Source organism: Myodes glareolus, chromosome 9, assembly GCF_982192425.1.
Source record: "Myodes glareolus chromosome 9, mMyoGla1.1, whole genome shotgun sequence".
NCBI classification, from domain to species: Eukaryota; Metazoa; Chordata; class Mammalia; order Rodentia; family Cricetidae; genus Myodes; species Myodes glareolus.
The window spans coordinates 99,430,740-99,454,617 of NC_142034.1; the positions used below are offsets into that span (position 1 = coordinate 99,430,740).

A 23,878-nucleotide genomic window follows, 5' to 3' on the forward strand; every position below is an offset into this window, starting at 1 on the left:
TTTTATATGGTTAGTATAAAATATCCAGATGCCAGGTCAGTTTGTTTTCCTGTGGTGGAGACATGTGACCATACTTTGTTTGTTTTTTTTTACATAAATAGACTGCTTTGACCAAATAGTGCAGACTTGATACAAATAATGAACATGCCAACAGTTCACTAAAAGCTACCTTGAAAGTTTCAGATGCATGTGTACAGCTCTTACATGAAGGAAACACTAGTCAGCTTCCAATAAGATAAAATAATGAGATAGCATATGTGAATTTGTAATATGATTTATGTAGATTGTGAAATTGCTGGCTTAAATTATATGTTGTGGTTTGTTTTAATAAGAATAACCTCCCATAGGCTCATATATTTGAAAGCTTAGTCACCAGGGAATGGAGTTCTTTGATAAGATTAGATGGATTTGGAAGTGTGGCCTTGTTGAAGGAAGCATGTCTTATGGATAGGCTTTGGGATTTCAAAAGCCCATGCCAGGCCCAAATTTTCTCTTTGCCTGCTAACCAGGATACAGCTCCGAGCTACTGCTGCAGTACCATGTGTGCCACTACACACCCGGCTGTGATGATAATGGACCAAACCTCTGGAAGTTTAACCAAGCCCTTAGCTAGATGAGTTCTTTTATGAGTTGCTTAGGCCATGGTGCCTCTTTGCAGCAATAGAACAGTGGCTAAGACCCTTGCTATCCTTATAACATCAAGGTACCATCTCTTATCCATATTTCTTTTTAAATGAGAACAACATGGGGTTTAGAAGAAGCTATCATAGTCTATATTTCATAGCTACTAGGAGGCAAATGGAAGATTCCAACCCAGATCTCTTAAAAGAACACAAGCCACCTTGGGAATGTGATGCCCAGGGGCTCTGCCATGCGGAGACATGGAGGCAGGCTCTCCAAGGTCAGCAGAACACCTCTGTGTGGTTGTAGAGAATTCAGACAGGGCTCCCAATTTCAGGGAAGGGGGTGGCCACTGGGATCTGAAATCCTGCCTCTGCTATTGGAGCCAATGAAAAAGGTGGGAAGAAAGGACTGAACTCTACCGAGGTTCAAGAGGGAGTCAAAGAACCCAGTATATCTTTCCCTAATCTTCAGGAACTCCAGTGAGTGACTAATTTTCAGGCAAGTGGGGTCCCTTGGGGTATTCATGGATACCCTCTGTAACGATTTGTGCAGGCTGACATCAGTGCAGACAGGTGTCAGCAAGCCAGGAGTGATTTCTGAGAAAGTTGAAACGTTATACAAACCTGCGAGCAGATCTGATACTTTCCACCAGAAGACATTATCTTCTGATTATTTGAACAGATGGAATTAGGAGCCCAGCATTATATTTACCCCAGCACTTATAGATAATATGATACAGAGATAAAATAACACAAGTGTTACCATCTACTGAGCATTTGCCATGTTCCCGGCATCCACCTGGAGCCTTTCTGTTGGCAGTTTCTAGTTCCCCAGGGAGGACAATTTTGTCCACTTTAGTGACAATGAGCCCAGGAAACTAGAGGGGTGAGAGAGCTTGTCTCGGGCCATTTTCCTGGAGGTGTTAGTGATGGGTTCAAACCCAAGTCTGTCTGACATCAGCAGGATTCCCCTTTCTTCCCACCACCACTCCTCTCACGAGCTCAAGGAGACCAGATTCAAATGTTGTGCTTTCATTTCTTTATAGTTTGGATTTTTCATGGTGCAGGAACCAGTTCTTACTCAATATTATTCCAATGACGCTCCTATTCAATGCAAAAACAACAACAAAAAGACAAGTTGTATTTTCTGGGGAGTAGCATTGTTCCCGGTACTTTCTGGCTCTCATATCTAGCGAAAGAAAGCAGGAGAGAAACATGGGTAAATAGATAAAATGGGACAGGAAAGCCTTGGGCATGTGCTTAATGCTTCCTTGGGCTGGAGAGATGGTTCAGAGGGTAAAGGTGCTTGTTATCAAGCATAATGACCCAAGTTTGGTTCCCGGGATCTATGGGTGGACGGAAGAAAACTGACTTCCACTATGTAGTTGTTAGTGGAAGTGGGAAACTATATAGAACTTAGTGGGGAAGTTAGTTTTTATTTTTAAATAACATTTTGTTAATTCTTTGAGAATGTCAGACAGTTCATTTTTATCATATTCACACTGCAGATTTTTCAGCAGGATAAAAGTTGGGGAATCTGGAAACTGAATTGGAAGTGTGGAAGACTCTTGATTCTGACTTCTAAGTGGGGGGCCATCCATCACCCTCCTGGGGGAAGCGTTTTGATCAGATAGCCACTTAAGTTTCTTGGTCTTCATGATCATCATATCTTAGGAAAGGAGTCAGGAGGAAAATTGTAAAACTGGGCATCTCCGAACAGCAGGCTATGGCGTGGCTCACTAAGAATGTGCTGTTAATGCATTTTAATGACATGCTTTTATAATATCTTATTAAAGATTGCAAGAGCATCTAATCATCATTTAATAAATATTAATGAAGCATTTACAAATCGTACCTTAATTTACAGCGTTGGTGCTCATGTCCTGCCCTGGTCATCAATGCATGTGGGGCACAGTGGTTTGACAGAGGCTACCATAGTAACACCATGCCATCCTACTACCATAAGCGATTTTTAAATAATAATAATAGTAATTCTTGGAGTGCAGTTCAGTGCAATGAAGCTTGATACCCAAAGCAGTTTTAGCAATTATTATTCTGTTTGGGAACATTAAAAGATAATCTACCATGAATTTATAATCCGTAGCTCCTCTCTCACTCACTTTTTAATAATAGGCAGTAATTATAGACCCTCGTGCAAAACTTCCTGCAGATGTTGGGAGATCCTTGCTCATCTGGCACTGCTAGTTTGTAGGGGATTGGCTGACACTGACTGCATGCTCCGCTGCTTCTGTGTCTGACGTGTGCAGACATTACAGCTTGGCTGCTCATCCCTGCCGTGTGCATAGAAGTAGAGCTTCCCCGGCCACTAATCCCATAGCATCTTTTCGCTGGCCTTTCTGTAAGGCCCATGTGGGCTAAGATCATGACTATCTCTTGCAATTCACGCCAGTCTTCAGTCAGAATGGCGTTTGCAGGGGCTCGGGGTCTTCCAGTTCTCAGAAAGTCAGAATTGAAAACACACTTAGAATCACCTCCTTCTACTTCTTGCTGTGTAGACAAGGAAATAGGCCAACGGGGGGTGGGAGGGAAGGTGGGCAGTGAGGGTCACAGGGTCTCATGAAAACAGACCCATCCCAAGGAATGGGGCTCACAGTGTTCTCTTATCCAGACCCGCAGTTGAGAAGAAATGGCACGTGATCGTAGACTGTGAGCTTATGTATGTGGTGCTGGCTTGAAGGGTGGACGGGTGGCCTGGAGAATACTTGTCCCCAGGAGCAGGTGGTCTAACCCTCTGGACCTCGCTGCTGGGCTCCAGCGCAGATGTCTAAGGATCATCGGTACTAAGAAGAATTGACCAGCAGATGGCGATGCAGGGATTCAAACTGCAGCAGCCATGTCCTGCTGCCACCCTGGGGCCTGGGATTCACAAATCTCAGCAGAAAAGTGACCCATTTGAAAAGAGGGCACTGGATTCTCCTGCGCTTTTTCAACACTTGGAAACAATAGGAAGCTTCTTCTAGGGACGGAAGAGAGCCTGGTTAAAGGAGTGCAGGTGCAAGCTCCAGCCTTTGGGTCAGATGGGCTTTGAGTAAGATTCTGGGGACAGTTCAAGGGGAGAAGGGGAAAGAGGAGAGCCCGACACAACTGCTGTGTGCAGACCAGGGGTGCCTGCTGTTCACTGGCTGTGGGCAGAGTTCAAAGCAGAAGTGTCGGCAGGAAGCCCTTGCTGCATCTCAGGAGGTAGAGGACACTGGCACCTACCCCAGCCCAGGATTGCTTCTGCCACTCCACAGCTCCACAGCTCCGTTGTCTAGGCATTGCTACTAGGCTGTCTTAACATGTTTAATTAGTAGATTAACTTGAGTGCCCTTGTTCTACAAAGTTGTTTCACAGAGAGATTTAAGTGACTTCTTGAAATGGTGCCACTCAATGGAAAAAGGACGGGGTAGGGTGATGCTTACGTCCCCAAATCAGAAATCTAGACGTGCCTCCCTCTGCTTCTGTCACTTGCCCTTTTAAGTATACAAATTACACCTCTCCTCACAATATTCCAGGCCTCTCTTCTTCCCTGTCCCTGCAGCTGTGGTCTTTCTGTGCAGAGATGGAGGAAGAGAGGCTCCAGTCCCTTGGCAGTGCCAGCCTGACCGATCAAACAGACATGCTATCCCTGCATCCCGCAGCTAGTGAGGCCAAAACCAACTCTTTCTTCTCGCAACACCCACGCTGCACATTCCGGCTGCCACCAAGCACAGTTCCACCTGTGCCCCAGGGTCAGAGAAAGCTCATGCTTGGCCCCTGTTGCTCCGTTTCTTACTGACAGATTGTGGTGCCTCCTGATTGCGCAGGAAGAGTGTCTTTCCTGTGATAAGGGTGTGTGCTGTCTCCGGGGAAGGCTGTGGGGGCCCTAGCTGCTGGATTTCTTCTGATGCTGGTATTATCACCCCTGGGGTACGGAGCGAGTCTATCTGAAGGAGTTAAGCTCATGTGTAACTGAGCAGCCACAACCTCCAGGTTGTTTTTTCTCCTCATTGGGGTTTTCTTGTGGATGCCTAGAGGGAGCAGGATGCTGTTTCCACTTCACAAACTTCTGTTCTCCATGCTCCGCTGACCTTACAGTGCTGAGAACAGGCTCCCTGCTTGGGTGTGAGAGTGAGTGTTTCCTGTACATGGGTACTGTATCTTACTGTACTCTCAGGCACACCATGCACACACACACACACACACACACACACACACACACACACACACACACTCAACTCAAATATTTGCTCAGCAAATAAATAAGCAATTGGCTAGAGAGGACAAGTCAAGTTTCTGGATCCACACTAATTGCATTTGTTTTATTTAGCAAGCATTATATAATTATGACTTAGGGCCAGGAACTGATGATAGAGCTTTTGAGGTGTAAACTCACACATACCTAGTAAAAACGCTATGATTTGCCACACACTCCCTCCCTGACTTTCTGATCACCTACTGGATGTGCATACCTTTCAAGCCAGCTGCTTGGAGCCCAATAAGAGGCTCAGCTGAGGATTCAAACCAGGGAGGCAGATGTCAGGTTTGCTCTAACTGCTCCTACAACTTCTATCATCTCCAGGCTTAGAGTTTGTTGTTGTTTTTGTTGTTGACACAGATCACTATATGTGGATTTACCATGTCGTGATGTAGGAAGGCACAGAGCATAATCCTGAAAGTTAACTAGCAGGGCTGACCTTTCCAAAGACACGGGGGGCGGGGGGCTAATACATGGAAGTGAAGAGATGAGAGTCATCCAACTGAACTTCCTAACCTTCACCTCTGCAACATAACAGTGGGCTTTCATATCCGTGAAAGCGAGTTGAGAGAATGGAGAAAAAGAAAGGGATGAAGGAAGAGGGGGAGGAGAAAGCACAAAACACAGGCAGGGAATTTGAAGGAAAGAGAAAGGAAGGGAAAAAGGAGTAAGGAGATGAGAAGGAAAAGAACAATCAATAAAGCTGGGGGAAGGTGGAGAGGGGAGAAGAAAGGAGGGAGAAAGAGGGGAGGAGAGAGGAAGCAATAAATGGAGGGAGGGAGAAGGAAGAGAAAGGGGGATAAAGGAGAAAAGGGTGGATAATATTTAAGAGAAAAGAAACAAGAGAGAAAAGGAGAAAAATGAAAGGAGGAAGAGAGGGGGAAGGAAGGAAAAAGAAAAGCCAGAAAGGAAAGAAGAGATAAGGTATGGGGAGGAGGTGAGGGCAAGGAATGGAGGCAGCTGAGGAAAGGAGAGTCAATCCTGAGAAATGCCTTTGTGTCTGCCTTTCCTTGGCAGGGCTTCACTGCCTCAGAACCTGCAGAAATATTGGAAGTCAAGATCCAATATAATAATTGGCTTACAGATCTGAAAAAGGATGGCTAGACGCTTCCATTTCCAAGATTCATTAGTGCAGTTCTCCCCCTAATAGAAGGACTTGCTCTACCTGGAAGCCATTTTCTAATCACACTGGCACAGTGTCCAGGCTCCCCCTGAGTATAAATGGTCTGCTGCAAAATTGCTCTGTCTCTGCGGAGGCCAGGAGTTGGATGGAATGGATGTGTTTTCATGTTGACACTTGATCATGGACTCTGTCCCATCACAATAAGAAGCCCTCCTTTTAAATCCCATGAAACAGGACTCCTGTTTGCGGACAATCCCCAAACTTGCATCATTCAGTTTCTTTGAAAATATGGAACAGGTGTAAATTATCACAATATGGCCCACTAAAAGCCTTCTAGGGATGCTTTGCTTGGTGATGTTAATATGGAAAAGTTGTGTCGTATCATACACAGCTTTGTGACAAACAGAGCTGGCCTTCTGAAGTCCTGTGAGAGAATGTGCTAACACACATTTGAGAGTGAACCCAACTCTCTACTTATTTCCTTGCTCTGGGGCCAAGTCTGTGATCTAAGCCATGGTTCCCCATCTGCCAAATGTCTGCACATAGCCACACACTGCCTGCAAGCTATATCCAAGTGAACTAATCTGGTTACTTATAACACTAAGGTAAAAGAGACCATTCTGGGGGGGTGGGGGGACTTTGACCAATTAGAACTTGAGATATATTGATAGCCTTCTGGGATGGACAGGAGAAAGTGATGACCATGTTGGGTCACTGGGTGTCCAGTGGGCACATGTAGCCAAGGATGGCTATGTGTGCCACCCACCGTAAAATTATAAACTCGCTGAGAAGACTGGAATTTTGTATGTGAATTTTTTTATAACTTCCTTGTGTATTTCTCCAATATAAACTTTGTAAATAATAACTTCATGTTGCTGGAACTTGCTATGTAGACCAGACTGGCTTTGAACTCACAGAGATCCACCTGATTCTGCCTCCCCAGTGTTGCGATTAAAGCTGTGTGCCACTATAGCCTAAACTTAAGACTTTTATCATTTTTGAATTCTCTCTACTTGTCCAGAATAATCATGTCTGGTCAGTTCTGGAAGATACTTTTGTAGAGGCCATGTAGCATTGATGAAGCCACCAAAATTACATTCATGGGCTGGTGGTGTAGCTCAAAGGAAGAGCACTTGTTTAGCATGAGCAAGGCCTTGTGTTTGCTGAAAATGAAGCTTTATCACCAATCACTAGTTTACCTAGATTTGATAATCATTGTTCTGAAACCACAGATTAGCATAGACATAAGATTAATGTATCTCATTGAACATTATGGTGGGAAACAGACATCTTTATACCCATGGCATAGATGTGTGGCTAACATGCCTAACAGTCATGGTCTCAAACTGTTGAGGCTGAGAGAGCAGCTTTGCCTTTCAGGAAGGATTCTTTTCCAGGCTGCTGTGAGACCTTCTTCCATTTGGGAGATAATGCATTTCTCAGCAGTAATGCTAAATTTGTGTGGAGTTCCATTTGACAACAATATCAACCACACAGACAGCTCACTTTCCTGTCTTTCAGATGTCAAAAGAATGAGGCCAGCCCTCTCCTGTTATCTTCAGGTCGGGGCGAGTGTAGGAAAGGGAGACAGCAGGCATGGGAAGTGGAGTCAATAGGTCTTGACAGCCTGGAGAAGTTGAATGCAGACGACAGCCCTGCATTTATTCTAAAATGTTGAAGTTCATTTATCTTTAACATGGGGACACAGGGGATCATAGGTACCACTGTAAATAATACTGAAGAGCAAGGATCTGTGAACGTGTCTTTCACAGTGTCAGGGAAAGAACTGTGACAGATAAAATTGTAAGAAAAGGAGGGGTTGTTTTGGGGTTTAGGCTGAGTGAAGGGGATCACCCTGCTAAGAGAGCAAGGGCTCCTGTGCACTGCACAGCTGGGCTGAAGAGAAGCATGAGCTATGTGAAGGACCGTCCATGTCATCGTTTGTACTCCCCCTGTTGTGCAGCCCTGGGTTTGGGAGGGTCTGGGCATCACTCCTGACTGTTCTCAGGGTTTCTAGTTGAGCTTGTAGGGCTCAATGCTCTTGCCTGCGAGATGAAATAATTAGGGTGGTGATACTCTCACACAAGGTCTCTGTGAGGAGCCAATGCAGTGAAGGAGATGGCACCCAGGCAGGACTGGCATGGTCCTGAAGAAGAAGGAAGGCTAAGTAAAAACATCCACTGGGCAAGATTCTGGGGTTGTGTAGGATGTTGACCTACTGTCTCCTGCACCGTGCCCCTGCTGGCCTCCTGCTGGATAGAAGACTCATCCCCAGGGAACAGTGAAGCATGAACAGAAAGGAATGGCTGGCTTAGCCTAGGGAGCCCCAGGGCTTTGTTATGAGCTTTATTTCAGGGAGATACGTGATAGGCACAACTTTCTTCCTTCCTTTCTTTCTTTCTTTCTTTCTTTCTTTCTTTCTTTCTTTCTTTCTTTCTTTCTTTCTTTCTTTCTTTCTTCCTTTTTTTTTAAAACTGAGATAGGGTACTGGCAACAGACCAAAAGCACAATCCTATCCACGTATACCTTGGTGAACCAATGAGTTTATCAGGATGATTTATAGGACCTTAGGGGACTCAAAGGTGGCTTCATTGCCTCAGTGTCTGCCCTAGCAGGCCGACAACCCGTGGAAGTGTATCTCTGGAATTCCCTGACCAATTTGCTCCATGGGAGAGTCTCCCTTTGCCCTGTCCTCACTGTTGTTACAGTTCGTAGAACCTTCCGGAGGGACCCTATGACTCTTGTGGCTTTCTCAATTTCCTGGGCCTGGTAAGCAGTGAGTGTCTCTCTTTCCTTCAAGGAAGGGATGTTTCTTTTCAGAGGAAATGGCTATACAACAGAATTCCCTTCTGAGGTATGCGTGGGGAAACCCTCTCCACACCTTTTGGTGGTGTTTCATGATCAAGACTATCAGTGGCCTTTCTCTGATGTAGGACCCTGGACTCTGGGCAAACTCACCTCATGCTGCCTTTTCTCCAGTTTAGCATGTACATGATTCAGTGGGGTCGGGGAACCTCAGAATTCACTCTCATCCCATTGCTCTGGAGTTGGGTCTGGACATTTCATAGCTAATGAATTTCAAGACACGGCCATGCTGCTGATGTACAGTCTTACTCTAAGGATGAAGATCGATGAAGGTCTGCTGGGATACTCCCATAATAAACTACGCTTAAGACCCTGCCACCTCCCTTTGCTTCCTGACCCACCGTCACCCACTCTGCTGTCCGCCAGGCCACGTATCCCAGCTCAAGGACTCTCCTGCTCCTCGCGGTTATTCCTCACCATACTGATTATGTTCTTCACTTAAATTAAATAAAATGCAGCCTATCGAATGCACAGCACACAAAAGAATATTTATTTGAATATTAAGTACAGATAAGGCTTCCCCTGGGATTATTTCAAGAGCACATTTGCAGGATTTAATTGCAAGGTTTTCCTGCTCTCAGTTCTTTTCACAGCACTCCTTGTGAAAATATTTTCTTTCTGAAGGTAAAACTCCACTCTGTTGGTTTATTATTATTATTATTATTTTAGATCTGAAGAGCTCTCCGAGCTCCGTCATTACTTCCAGCGTCTAATTAATACTGCCGATGACAAAGCAAACAGCCAGTTGACCCAGATTCCTCAAGTAAGTTGCCTGCAAAGCACAGAAATGCCTCCTCGTCAGTTTGGAACTTTTGATATCCTCATTCTTCCAGCAAATGTGCCTTCTGCTTAGGGTTTAAAGATTCATGAACTGTTCATCTTTAGGTGCCCCTGCAGAAACACACACACACACACACACACACACACACACACACACACACACACACACCACCATTCCTTTTTTACAATCGGAGTGGAGAACTGGAAACACGGTGCTCCTTACGCTTTCTGGGCTTCACGATCAAGTCCAAACATGGCGTTCTGTAATGTCCTGGAGATCGAGAACAGAAAGACGTCTCCGAGATGTAAAAGATTTCTTCAGGTTCTGAAGGCAACTTAGCTCAGAAAGTCAGTCATCGGATGCCCACTTCAGGTCCTTAGGCTAGAATGTCACTCATACCCCTCCTTCCCTGTCTGGAGAGCTAGTCTGCGGGGACACTGTTCATCCTCTTCTCGTGGCAGCACAGTATAGCTACATAATTCCTTTCTGCTGCCATTTATTCTGGTCCACGGGCACGGGCAGCTAACGTGCTAGCTCTCAGCACTCTAGAGTGTTCACAGCTTTGCAAAGTGCTTGTTTCCTGCCACTCATTCTCTTGCCGCATTCCAGAACCTCTGTGGGAAGAACAAACCACGGCAGAAGCAGAAGGAAGCCTGTTCTGATTTCTGTTGCTGGGATAAACACTCTGACAGAAAGCGACAGGTGATAAAGGGGTTTATTTCAGCTCACAGTTCCAAATTTTAGCCCCTCGTTGCAGGGGAAATCAAGACACTTCTAACAGCTAGCCACATTAGATCTGCAATGGAGAGCAGAGGAGAGTGAACGCACGCTTGTTCGGTGCCTTGATTTCTTGCAAGTTTGTGCTCGGTGGATTTCTTCATTCTTAAATAGATGGGGATCTCTTTGCCTAGGGAATGAGACCGCCAACAGTGGGTTTGGCCTTCCCACAAAACTTAGCTTAACTAAAAGATCCAAGACCCCTTACAGATATGCCCACAGGCTAACCCAGTGCTGGAAAACCCCTTTGCCGAGACTCTCCTCCCAGGTAATCACGGATTATACCAAGCTGATGATTAACGCTCATGTCACGGCTGCACACGGTTTACTTTCTGGAATTGCAAAGGCCTTAATAGAATGTATTCTGTGAACCATGGGCTTTGAATGTTATGTTCTTTTTAAATTTTGACCATTTGGAGAATACGAGCTCATTCAAACTCCGTGATGACATTTTGAGGAATAAGACAAAGCCCAGGCTAGGGTTTTAGTCCCTCAGTCACAAAGCAGTGGATTTGAGATTGCAATCTGAGACTATTTTTAAATGTTTGATTCTGACCACTTAAGATGTTTGGTACATGTCTGCTCATTTATATGATCAAGATATTTGCCTACAGAAGCCATGGCCTGAGGTTCTAGGGTGAATTTATTTAATTGGGAAGCAGATTATAAAATTATTAACTCTGATAACAATTACCACTAGAGCATTGTAACCTCCAATGAGAAAAAAACAAAAAACAAGCAAGCAAGCAAACAAAAAACTAGTCCAGTTAATGCATCTTAATGTAAAAGTGTCTTGAGAACCTACATTCTACCATAGTAGATACATGCAAATGATATGCAAATAGCCCACCTGTCCAACCTGACTCTTTCCCAGCTCTAACAGTGGGCAGGAAGCATGATGGGAAATATGAATTGTGATATTCATGCTACATGAGCGCTGCTCTCTGGCTGTGGGGTAATGATGGTCCCGGGAGACCGGTCCAGGGAAGCCTGCCAAAGTCTTTTAGTTTCTGCACGAGGTTTTCATGGGAATTGTTTGAATATGCTTGGACTGGGCAAATGGCAGGGGTAAAGCTTAGAGGGGCAATTATAACTCTTGATTATGAGGGAAAGGAAAGGCAATTGTGTCTACCACCTAAGTAAACAGAAATCACCTTTGTCATGATGACAAGTGCCTGTTCCAACCCTCCACTGCCTCGGTTCACAAAAATACCTTATTAAACCTACAGAATAAAAATATGCCTGGGGTGATAGTTTATTATTGGAATAAATAACAGGCAATATGTTTCCCTCACCTTGAAAGTGATCTGATGCAGAGCCATTCTCTGGCTTGGCTCCTGAGGTGTTTCCAGCTCATACCAGCCTGGAGCTGCACCTTTCTTCTCAGACCGGCATGCAGCCTAAAATTCAGAACCGCAAGAGGTGATTTCCCTGCTCAAGTGGAGGGTGTTGGCTGGTGGATACAGGGGTAAATCAGACCCTCATTACCGGTCGCTTGAAGAAACTACCTTCCACTTAGGGTTATCTGTTTCATCTTTTTCCCAGACAGATTTATTTTACACCTGAGATGTTTAACAGTGAAACTACTTAGCAAATAAGTGCATGGCAGAGGAAACATAACAAAAAATAATTGGTCCAAATAAAATGTTCTTAAAACCCGAAGGTCTTTTGAATTCTGTGGGCATCCTGACATCTAGTGTCCCTTTAATAACATAAAGTATATTTGACAAAATTTGGTGACTTAAAATCAAGAATTAAGGGTGACCCAAAATATCTAAGGATGCTACTTTCCTGTTGGCATAAGTAACACAAGCATCGAAGTGTCAAGAACATTCGGGTACCATCCGGGATGGTTTGAGAGGACTGCCGAGGGCTTACTACTGTGCTCTGCCTTCCCGTACCTCGCCTAGCATTTGGGTTTTACTTCTTTTGTTGTTATTGTTTTGTTTTGTTTTTTTACTTAGTACTTGATCTTGCCATACTCATTCCCCGTTCCCCTCTCAGGCACTATTTTCCTAACCACACCACACAGTGTTTCAGTATCAAGTTCGAGTTTTTCTCTTTGCTAAATGAAAACAAGGAGCTGAGCTGTGTCTTTCGCCCACATTGTTATCTCAAGGCATGTCCTCCACTGGTACTTCATGAGCCAGAATTGAGCTAATTAATGTTGGTTGGCTTGACTCATTGTTGTCACTTTGTGTTTTCATTTCTTTTTAATTGATTATTTCTTACTCTCTGTTCTGAATACTAAGCACTGGCTACTGTTAAAAACTTTTTGTCCTAAAAACAAAAATAAATAGTCTTCATTGAAGATGATGGGATCTCAGTTTGCTCACCAGACATAAGCAATTCTGTCTTCCTCCAGTCAGAAGACACACTACAGTTGGATGTAAGTTCTAAAACAATGATTTGGTTGCAACCAATGATGGCTATTACTTTGTAGTTTTGGATCTTCATAAACTCGGGTATTTAAAAAATTCCACCTAATTCCTCAGAAGTCAGACAGAAAAAAAAATGGATCTCCTTTATTTTGATTTTACCTTGATATAGATAACTGTATTTTCATACTAAAGGAAATTCACAGGGGCTGGAGAGATGACTCACTGGTAAGGCAGTGTGCTGTGCAAGCATTTGGACCTAGCTTCTATTCCTATCACTCACACACAAGGCTAGGTGTGACCAGTCATGTACCTGCGACCCTAGCAGTGTCGAGGACAGAGATGACGGGGATTGCTAATGGAGGATCACCCTAGGAGTGTGGAGGACGGAGATGATGGGGGATTGCTGATGGAGGATTGCCCTAGGAGTGTGGAGGACGGGGGATTGCTGATGGAGGATTGCAGGCTTTTACCTGGTTCCAGCTTTAATGAGGGAACCTGTCTCAAGGTAATGAGGACTCTTGTCTTCTCATATGTGCTCATGGGTGTGGAGATCCCACAGGTCTCGTCCAACAGCATTTGGCTACCTTAGATCCCCAGTATGGAGCAGGTTCTCATTAGCCCCTCTCCGTCTGTTTAGAGTCTTGATCTTGTGCAAGTACTATGTAAGCAACCATAGCTGCCGTGTGCTTGTGAGTGAGCTGCCCGGTAGACATCTTTCCATGACCTTCTTTTTCATCATTGGCTTTTTCCACCCCCTCCTTCTCAGAGACATCTTTGGGGGAAGCACAGTGTTTCACATACAGCTACGGCCTCCTCATTAGCACTGTCCTGGTGGCAGTATACCAAAATCTTGAGTACACACATGCCAGTCCAGTTCATCAACCCATAATGCACTATGAGAAAGCATGCTGTTCACCGGAGCTCCCTTGAGACCGGTGTTTACAGGGAATTCTTTGTGTTTCCTGAGGAATTTATAATAATTACAAAGACAGCCAAGCTGAAAAATGCACAGAGACTCCCATTGATTTGATTTATTGAGTTTTGTGTTGCTAATCTTTTGTTGCTTTCCTTAAAAGTGATTCACAATTGTTCTTAAAACTGGACTCTCCAACATCATGTATTACAAATGAGAAAACATGCACATCCACTTGCCCATTCATTTATCCTGTGTCATCTTATTTCATTTGACCCTTGCTTCCGCAGGGCAAGCAGATCTCCAGCTTATTTCCCCTTACATTTGACTCTTCTCCTTTACTCAATTATTTCATGTCCATAATCCCCTGAGCTGTTCATTCCCCCTTTTCTCTCCTGAATATTTATTTGTATTATTCCCCTGTGTTCGTGAAAAACAAAACCAGAAAAACATGGATACATTCTTCAACTCTCTGAGGCTAGGATGTTCCTTTTATTATGTGCCCTGAGGACTTTCCCAAATTCACTCTGGCAAATGTTTTATGTGATAAAGTTGTTGATTTCTCCATTTTTGAAGGAAATGGGAAGATACTGTAGTGTGCCCATGTTTGTATGCAAGAGAGTATATGTGAGAGACAATCTCACTCTGTAGACCATGCTGCCCATGACCTTGAATTCTTTCTACTTTTGGCTCCCAAGTGCTGGGATTGCAGGTATGAACCACCATGCCTGGGATTGCAGGTGTGAACCACCATGCCTGAAATTGCAGGTATGAGCCACCGTGCTTGGGATTGCAGGTATGAGCCACCGTGCTTAGGGTTACAGGTATGAACTACCATGACTGGGGTTGCACATATGAGTTGCCTGGGGTTGCAGGAATGTACCACTGTGCTAGATCCCTGCAGACCTAACCATTTTCTTCCCATTGTCTAAAACAGTAGCATCCAGGAGATGCTCAATGTCTTTGCAGGAATGAATGGATAGTCTTACAAGTAGATTCTAAATACCACCCTCCAGAAGAGGGAAGGAAGCCCTAAGAATTGGCTCTCAGTCCTCATCTTTACAGAGCAAGTCTGATGAATGCCAGGGGTGGGGTGGGGATAGGCAATAGGGTCAAGTTAAAACAGGAAGTACTGAGAGAGAGATTCAAAGCATATGGAAGGGAACTCTTGTATGCTGGTGGGAAATGAACCAGCCCAGCCACCATAGAAATAAATATGGAAATTGTTTATTCAATTACTTATAGATCTGATATCACTATGATATGGTATGTATGGCTCCTGGTTATTTTTACCTTGAAGGTCTGTAGATAATATATATCACAGGTACTTGTGCAGCCATGCCTATTTGTAGTCATATTTACCAAAGATAAGTCCTGGAATAACTTAGACCTCACAAACAGGGGAACAGATGAGAAAAATGTGCTCTATGCACAACGTAATTGTATGTAGAATTGTAATGAGCCGTAATAAAGAAGGAAACTATGTCTTTTTCAGGAGAATGGGTACAAATACAAGCCAGCCTCAGAAAGGAAAATAATGTATGTTTCCTTTCATTAGTTAAATCCTAGAAATTTTTTTGTACAGATAAATAAAGCCATAGAGCTGTGTGTGGCTTTAACAAGAAGCAAAAGCTTCTAGGGAACAAAGGGGACTAGTGGGAGCTAGGGAAGAGAAAGAGAAGGTAGCATGTACGAAGGCATGGCCCATGGGCTGAATACTTTGTGTGCTTGTATAAAAATATCCTTCTAAAGCTGTGTACCATGTACAGTAAAATATGTAGAGAGGGGGAAGCAGAAGGGTGGACACACACACACACACACACACACACACAAGTGGAGCTGGAAACCGCTAAGCTGGGAATGGCCTTGCTGCCTAGCTGAAGATAGACACTGGAGGAAGATGAATTCGAGCTATTAAACAGCCCATACAACCAGAGGAGCGAAAGGCCGCATGCGCAGGTTTATTGCTGCAGTTCTAACCTTTCATAAGCGCTTACTTGGCAGCCCTATTGAGAGTGGTATTTGATTCTGGAAGCATCTTAAAGGAGCAACACCCGACCTTCCACTTCCCTTTTTTCATTTAGGCCATAAAATATATTGGCTTTGTGCATTACTGCCAAGGGAAGAAAAAAAAATGTCATGTGTTAGTTTCCAAATGAAATGACATTTAGTAAAGTGTACATTTAAGGTATTTTTCAAGGCTGGCTTTTTTTTCAGACTACAGAATAAGGGTCTCTCTCCATCACCCAAGTTACGGAATTACAGGTGACTTTTGTTTCTCCTAAACATCCGTCATGTTATAGGGAAGTTGTGTGTACACATGAGTGTGAAAGCCAGATAACCACCTCAGTTGTCGTGCCTCAGATGCCATCTGCCTTGCTTTTTAAGACAGCGTCCCTCATTGGTTTGGAGTTCATCAAGTATTCTACGCTAACTGACAAATAAGGCTGAGGAATCATCTGCTTCTGCCTCCATAGCCCTTGGTACTACAGGACCACCCTGCCAAGGCCAGCTTTTAAATGTGAAATATAGCTTATAAGACCTAAACTCATATCCTTAGGCTTATGAATCAAGCACCTTACCAGACAAACTATCTTCCTAGCTCTTTGGGAAAAAATAAGAGCTTCAGTTAGGTCTTGCAATAACTTGGTGATCCCTCAGAGTACTCTTCCATCCTGGCTGGGGCCTTTGGTGATCAGTACAGTTGTAACAGAGACACAGCTGGGATTTAGCCACTGTGGCAGGATTGGATCTTGATCCTTAGGAAGAAATAAGAGAGCAAATCGTGTATTTGCATTCTATTCTCAAAACACAGAGAAGGAGAGGTCCCAGCACCTATGCGTAGAAGTCGAAGATGCGAGTAAACTCCCAGTGACACTCATTTCTGAGCAAAGGCATGACTGACGGCCGTAGAGCTTCATGGGTAGAGTGTAGTAGAGGAGACTTAAAGAACTGGGCTGATGAGGAGAAATGGAATTTTGTTGTCAAGATGTGGATAGAGCAAGGGAATCCTTGAAGGATGATTGAAACAAACCAAACCAAACTGTGCCTACTCGAGGGAAATTTCATGCTGTCCCTTTTCCACTCCAGACTTTTTATTTAGTAGCCTCGTCTAAAAGGCATTTGTTGGTTTTATGTTTACATGCCTATGGTTGACTTCTGCCTTTGATAAGTTCCATAAGAAGGACGTTATGATACAGCTTTGTCTAGCATGGCATAGGCCAGCATCTGCCTGGCAGACTTTTGCTATTTTTTAAAAGATAGAACATGAAGTTTCTAGTCCTGTTACATAGTGTTGTATTTAATTAGTACAGATGAAAGCCAGCTCTAGTGATGCAAAATTTTATGAAACTTTAAAACCCTGATATGAAGATATTTTCTGATTATGAATGTGCCACCTGTCATAGAGCATAATTTGAGAAGTGTACACCAGCATTAAAAAGACAGTATTGGTAGCTCTTCCATTTCAGAACTCATTTCATCTTATGGTCCTTCTTTAGAATATGTGGTTTAATCTAAGTTAATTTTTGTATACAGTATGAGGTTTGGGTCGGAGTCCCTCTGTCTGTGCATGTAGACATGCTGTGTGTGCACATTCAGCTATTCTCACATCATTTATCTGGGCTGTGTCACTTTTTTAGTCTTAGTGGAGAGGGTGTATCTGGAGTAGGATAGTTTGCGTTTAAGACTCTAAGGATTATGATGCATACGGATCTCTGTCTACAGAGAATCAGTGTTCTACCACTTCGTGTGGATGTAGGAACCTTAATACCCAGCCCAATAACTTGATAATGCTGGTTATTCCACACTGTTTATAGAGACCAGCAATCCGCAGTGTTTTCTAATTTTATCTCACAAGTGCTGGGGGAATGCAGGCACTGTTCATTCAGTCTCCATGCCGCCTTCTCTTTGTGTTTAGCTGACAGGATAGGAGAAATTATACTTTAAAAAGCATACCAGGAACATCATTTCTTAAATTGGAATCATTAAACATATCTCAACGATCTCAAAAGGAGCAAACATGGGTTTAATTTTAATTTTTTAGTTTGTCTTTCTGAGTACTATCCACTCTGGGTTAGTGTATGCCACCTGGGTACAAGTGCCTGAAGAGACCAGAAGATGGTGTGGGACGCTGTGGAGCTGCAGCTGCAGGCAGCTGTCGGGTACCTGATGTGGCTTTTGGGAACATCCCTGTGATCCTCGGCAAGGGCAGCAAACATACTTAACCATGAACCATCTCTCCAGCCCCTAGACGTGGGTTTTTATTTATATTTGTGAGCAGTGTTACCCTTTCGTTCATCGCCCAAAGTTTTTGTTACACACTTCCTTTAGGCTGCCTCTGCCCTTTGGAAAACTCACTTCCTGTAATAAATGCTGGAGAGCACAACTGTTGGCAATGGAAGATCTTAGTTACTTTCATGCTTTATCTGTGTATGTTGATGTTTCTGGAGGTTGGAGTGCAGGGCCTCCTCCACGCTAGGCAAGAGTTGTACCACTGAGAGCGTTCCAGTGTGCGCACTTAGCTCAAGCTCCGGACAAGGCGATATTTCAACAATGAAAACATAGCGGTGCTTTGCTCTAGTTGCCTTGGTTTTTATCTTTATCATTTTTGGTTTTAAAAATAATTAAAAAAATATTTATGTGTGTATGATGGCTTGGTGTGTGTTTCCATGAGCACACGTGCCCACTGAGGTCAGTAGAGAACACTGGATTTGGTGGAGCTGGAGTTATAGACCGTCCTGAACCACTCGAGGTGGCCTGGGAACTCCTGTCCTCCAGAAGGGCAGCAAGCTCTGTTAGCCGCTATAACCCCTTGTTTTAATTTGTTCTGTTTATTTAATGAAAGGTCTGTATTCATTTGTATTATTACTGCCTTGTATATTTAAATTGTTTTTCTATGCATGTTTCAAAGATTTTTTTAAAGTTCCCAACAATTTATGTGTGTGTATATGTGTGTGTGTGTGTGTTGAGAGAGAGGTACACAGAGAGAGAGAGAGAGAGAGAGAGAGAGAGAGAAAAAGAGAGAGAGAGAGAGAGAGAGAGAGAGAGAGAGAGAGAGAGATGTGCATTGTGAGAGACACAGAGAGAAAGAGGGAGGGAAGGAGATATGAGTGTGAAATGGTGGAGGGTAAAGAGAAGGAGGGAAAGGAGGGAAAGAGAGGAGGAAGAGTAGAGGTGTGTGTGTGTGTATGTGTGCAGAGGCCAGACAAAGATGTGGATTATATTTTTCTATTGCTCTTGACCTGTTTCCTTAAGGCATGATGTCTCCCTGAATCTGAAGCCCTAGCCATCCTCCTGCCTTCCTCAGTAACAGTGCTGGAATTCTATGCATACACAGCCACACAAATATTATGAGTGTGCAGCAAGGCCTTTTTTCCACTGTAACTTAGAAAGTGGGAGGGAAGTAGGGAGAAAAAGAGGAAGGAAGGGAGACAGAGAGATATTTTTTTCCGTACAGTATATTTTAATTATGGTTCCCCTCCACAATTCCTCCCAGATCCTCTTTACTTCTCTATCCATCTATCAAATCCCCACCCTTACTTTCTCTCTCATTAAAAGCAACAGGCATCTAAAAAGATAATAAAATAAAATAAGTTAAAAATAAGAGAATCAGAATCGGATAAAATAAACAGGAAAAATAAAAGCTAAAGAAAATGGTCAAGAAACACATACAGATGCCAAGACACACTCACCTGCACACACAGAAGACCCATAGCAGCAAAACTAGAAACCGTAACATATAAGGAACTGATCTGTAAGGGAGAAAACAAAAACAAAAACAAAACAAAACACCTAGAAGCCCAGTCAAAGCATTGTGAGACAAAACCCTCCAAAAATACCATTAGTTAATTTTTTGTTACATATCTACTGCTTGGCAAGGGGCCTACTCTTAAGTGTGTTTGGGTATCCAAAGAGACTCCACAGAGAAAACTACATTTTTCTTACGAGTGTCTCTCAATGGAGAGAGAATCTGGGTTAGGGATGGGGACATTTCTATTCCCTCTCTCAGCACAGAGACCACATCCAGATTAGACTTGTGCAGGTGGTGAGCATGCTGCCACAGTCTCTGTGTGTTTTGTCGGTAGATTCTTAGGGCAGTTTGGTCATCTTCATCACCTTCCTCATCATCCTCGTCACCGTCATCATCATCATCATCGTCATCATCGTCATCGTCATCCTCGTCACCATCATCATCATCGTCATCATCCTCGTACCCGTCATCATCATCGTCATCATCGTCATCATCATCTCATCATCATCATTGTCATCATCATCATCGTCATCATCGTCATCATCATCATCATCATCCTCATCACCGTCATCATCATCATCGTCATCATCGTCATCATTTCAGTGTGGATGCCTTTGAGTTCTCTGCTTGGAACTGGACTACTCTCTTCTTTATCTTGTGGGTTTCTATCTTCCCTCACCTACGAAGACATTCAACTGTGGTGTCATTCATTTTTCTCCTCTAAGTGGATACAGTATATTTGTTACTTTTATGTAGCTATAATGAAATACCCTGATGAAAGCAATTGAAAAGGAAAGGATTGATTTGGGCTTACTGTTCCACAAGGAACACAGTCCCTCGTGGCAGCGAAGACAAGGAAGAGTAGCCTTACTCAGCAAGCCCTCTGTCATCCACACACTGGAAAAAGAGAATGAAAGAACAGGAAATGGAGCCAGACTATAAAACCTCCACATCCTCCCCCTTTTATGGGCTTGCTCCAGCTGTACCCCTACCTCTCAAAAGCTCCATGACCCTCACAAACAGTGCCACCTACTGGGGACCAAGTGTTCAAACCTGAGCCAACTGAAGTCATTCCACACTCAAACTACAAAGAAGGATGAAGGAAGCAAGGAGGAGGGAGTGCAGGCTATCTCTTAGGATTACAGCCATCATGCCACGAAGATGGACTCCTTCTGCTTCATATTAGGCACCTCCCATTATCCCCATGTCTCATACTCAGCACAGCCTGGAATTGCCCAGGAGACTAGTGTGAGGGGATGATGGGGAGGGAGTGGGAAATAGGAAGGGAGAACCCCCACTTACTGAGGATAAACCTAGAGAGTTTCTCTTAGGACTCGGCTATCTGTCCATCTGCATTCATTGCTGAGGTCTCCTGGGGCATGCCGTGCTCATTCACTGCTGAATGCTGGGTTGTCTTGGATCAGCTGCCAAGAGAGAGTGAGGATGGAGACAATGTCAGGCTTTGGTTCACATTCTACTTCATCTTCTCAGAACCCCAGGCCCTTCCTCAGTGAGTTCTTTCCTATTCACTGTTTGCTATTAAGTGGGCAGCCCATACCCTTGGAGTAGTTGCCCAATTTCACTTCCCCCTTCCCTTGTCCAGCTTCATCATTCATCTTTTCTGTCTGTGGATTTTCCCTTCTTCCTTCTTAAACATTTACAGACATATACATGACCTAATCTGAGGAGACCACTTCAAGTATAATTTAGTGTGAGTTTCCTATTTATTTATCTTGACACACTCCTTTACTTTTTAATAATTTGAAAAACATCTCTTCTGTATCCTTGTTTTCTAAATAAGGACATTTTTCTTTTAAAAATGAGGGGACACATTTTTTCTTTAATTATTGATTAAATTATATTTTTGGCAAAATAGGAACCATAACATTTGTGCATTTTTGTAGCTTTGTTTCTTATGAACTGAAGTTTTTGATTTATTTCCCAAACCTGTTTTTCAGAACTGTAATTCTAAGTCCTGTGTGTTATGTTTTAGCTCAGAATCAGAGATTTATGTTTAATTTTTTCATTGTCGTACTTTATAGTATTTATATATTTATCTCTAATAAATAATATTGTAGTTAATTAATACCTACATATAAATTAGTGCTTGCCTAGCACCAATGCACAAAACCCAGACCCACACTGAGCCTGGTGGGGCACAGCTGTGTTCTTGGCCCTCAGGAAGTGGTTGCAGGAAGATCAAGGGTTCAGAATCATCCTCATCCACATGGCTAGTTCAAGGCTAGTCTGGGATATGCGACACTCTGTCCCAAAATCACAACAATGGCAAGAAAGCAAACCCAACCAAAAGCGAACTTCCCAGCGGTAATTTCCCAGGTGGAAGGTCCCACAAGAGCACCCCATGTAGAGACTTCAGGCTCGGGTGTATTCTAAGCAAACGGCCTTATTTTTGTTTTTATTTTAGAGAAAGTAAAAAGAAACTTTCACTACAAAGCACATAAAATATACATCAAGAAATGGTTGCTGTAACTCTCGTCCTTCAGTAAAGCTTCAAGGGACTCCCAGTACCCTGTCAAGGCTAGAAGTTAAGAGATTTTATAGTGGTTTAAAAACAAAAATAGAAAGAGGCGATGTAACCGGTCAATAATGCAGGGCATAGTTTAATTTTGTCCATTTCCATTGAAGGTTCATCCATCAAGCCGCATCTCTGTTAAAGGACCACATAACCATTTTTTCCTGTATGTATCCCTTTCTGTCTCTGGCTTCTGTGTAATCAGCTACATCCAAATACCTCTCCAGCCATCCCCAGCTAATGCATTCTGTTTTGCCTGTTTGGAAAAGAAATTATATGGTCACTCTAATAAAACCTCCTTGGGTGGTAAGAAAAGCACATTGGTCAGGCACACATCACCCATCAGTGTTTGGCAGGGGAAATACTAATACTTCGTCTTTGGAGTGGCGGTGGTAGATATCAAATTTTGAGTAGTCTTTCTTTCTCTGCTTTACATCCTGGTGATCCTAGGGTCCTCCCCTATGCAATCTATCTAACTACCATCCGCATACAGTCCTTCTTCTTGCCATGTTCACATGGTCCTTTCTCCTGTCATCCCTGTACGGTCTGCCCAACTACCGTCCCCGTACATTCCATCTTACTACCTCTGATTAGGCTGAATCACTAAGCCCTGTCTGATATCCCAGTATCTCTGGAGACTGAAGTAGAAGGATAACAAATTGAAGGCTTGCTTGGATGATGTAATGTGTTCTAGGTTAGACTGGATCACTTGGTAACATCAGTCTCAAAATAACTAGTGAGGAGAAATCTAGGTATAATTAAGAGGGGAAGCCCTTGCTTAGCATATGTGAAATACCTAATTTTCAAACTTCAGAGACACACACAAACAGAAGCAATAAGAGAGAACTAGATAATTAAATGAAATCTGCTTTCCAGGGCATGCAGATAACATTGCCAGCACTTGACCTTGGGGAAGATACTATATTGGTTTTCTTGTCACACCCATCTTGATACAACTTTAAGGAAAGATTGTGTGCGCCTCTTAAACAGGACTAGAAAAGATGTGGACAAAGAAGAAACCCCATGCTTTTTAGACTGCCCCATTCTCTCCTGCATCTCTGCACCAACCCCTTAAAGATGCTTCACATCCTTGGTGCCTACTTCTGGATTGTACAATATAAAATGATAGTAAATAGTTCACTGTCTGAACCTAGAGAAAAGGAAATTATTACTGTGAACTCTAGGTCTTTGTTGAGCCCAGCCATCAAAAGTAACTATTTTTCTTCTGTTTTCCCCTCTTCTTTTCATGTGCATATGGATATGTGATATGTTTATATGTGCTTGAGTGAGAGTACTTGCGTATGTCAATGCACATGTGTACTTATGTATTCATATGTGTGTGGACATACCTGTGTGTGGAGATGCACGTGTATGTGTATGTCTGTGGAGGCCCTAGGTTGACATCTAGAATCTCCGTCAGTCTTTCACCTTACTCATTTTTAAACATTTATTATAGTGTATAATTGATTGTGTGTGGGCATACACCTATGTATATGTTGGTATACTGTGACACACCTGTAGATAATATGTCAAAGTTGCTTTTATGTTCTCACCATGTGGGGATTGAGTTCAGGTCCAGAGGCTTAAAGACAAGCGACTTTACCCACTGAGCCATCTCACCTCAGCGCACACAGCCAGCATTTGTGTGGGTTGCAGGAATCGTGTTGAGCCACTCCCCAGCCCTTTGCGCTTACGCTGCTGTTTCCGTAGAGCCTTCTGATACTCTCCCCTTTTTCTCTTTCCTGCAGGTTTTGAATCAACAGATGAATTGTGAAAGAGAGCAGCTGAGGGTAGGTGCAGTCCGCTTGTGACAGACTTGTCTCTTTCAAGACCCAGAGTCTAAATAACAGGCTTCATCTCAAGACGGGTAGAGCTGGCAATATTTATCCCAGC

General features: G+C 43.4%; 1 protein-coding gene across 19 annotated transcripts in view; it reads left to right on the forward strand.

Annotated features, from left to right (window-relative positions):
- Rbfox1 (RNA binding fox-1 homolog 1) overlaps positions 1–23,878 on the forward strand; it is a 1,977,377-nt gene that overhangs the window by 1,369,251 nt on the left and 584,248 nt on the right. For all 19 annotated transcript variants that reach the window (XM_085694597.2, XM_087910815.1, XM_085694591.2 and 16 more), the window contains one exon: positions 23,734–23,775. In XM_085694597.2, coding sequence (XP_085550723.2) covers positions 23,734–23,775 — 42 coding nt within the window. The remainder of the gene's footprint in view (positions 1–23,733; positions 23,776–23,878) is intronic.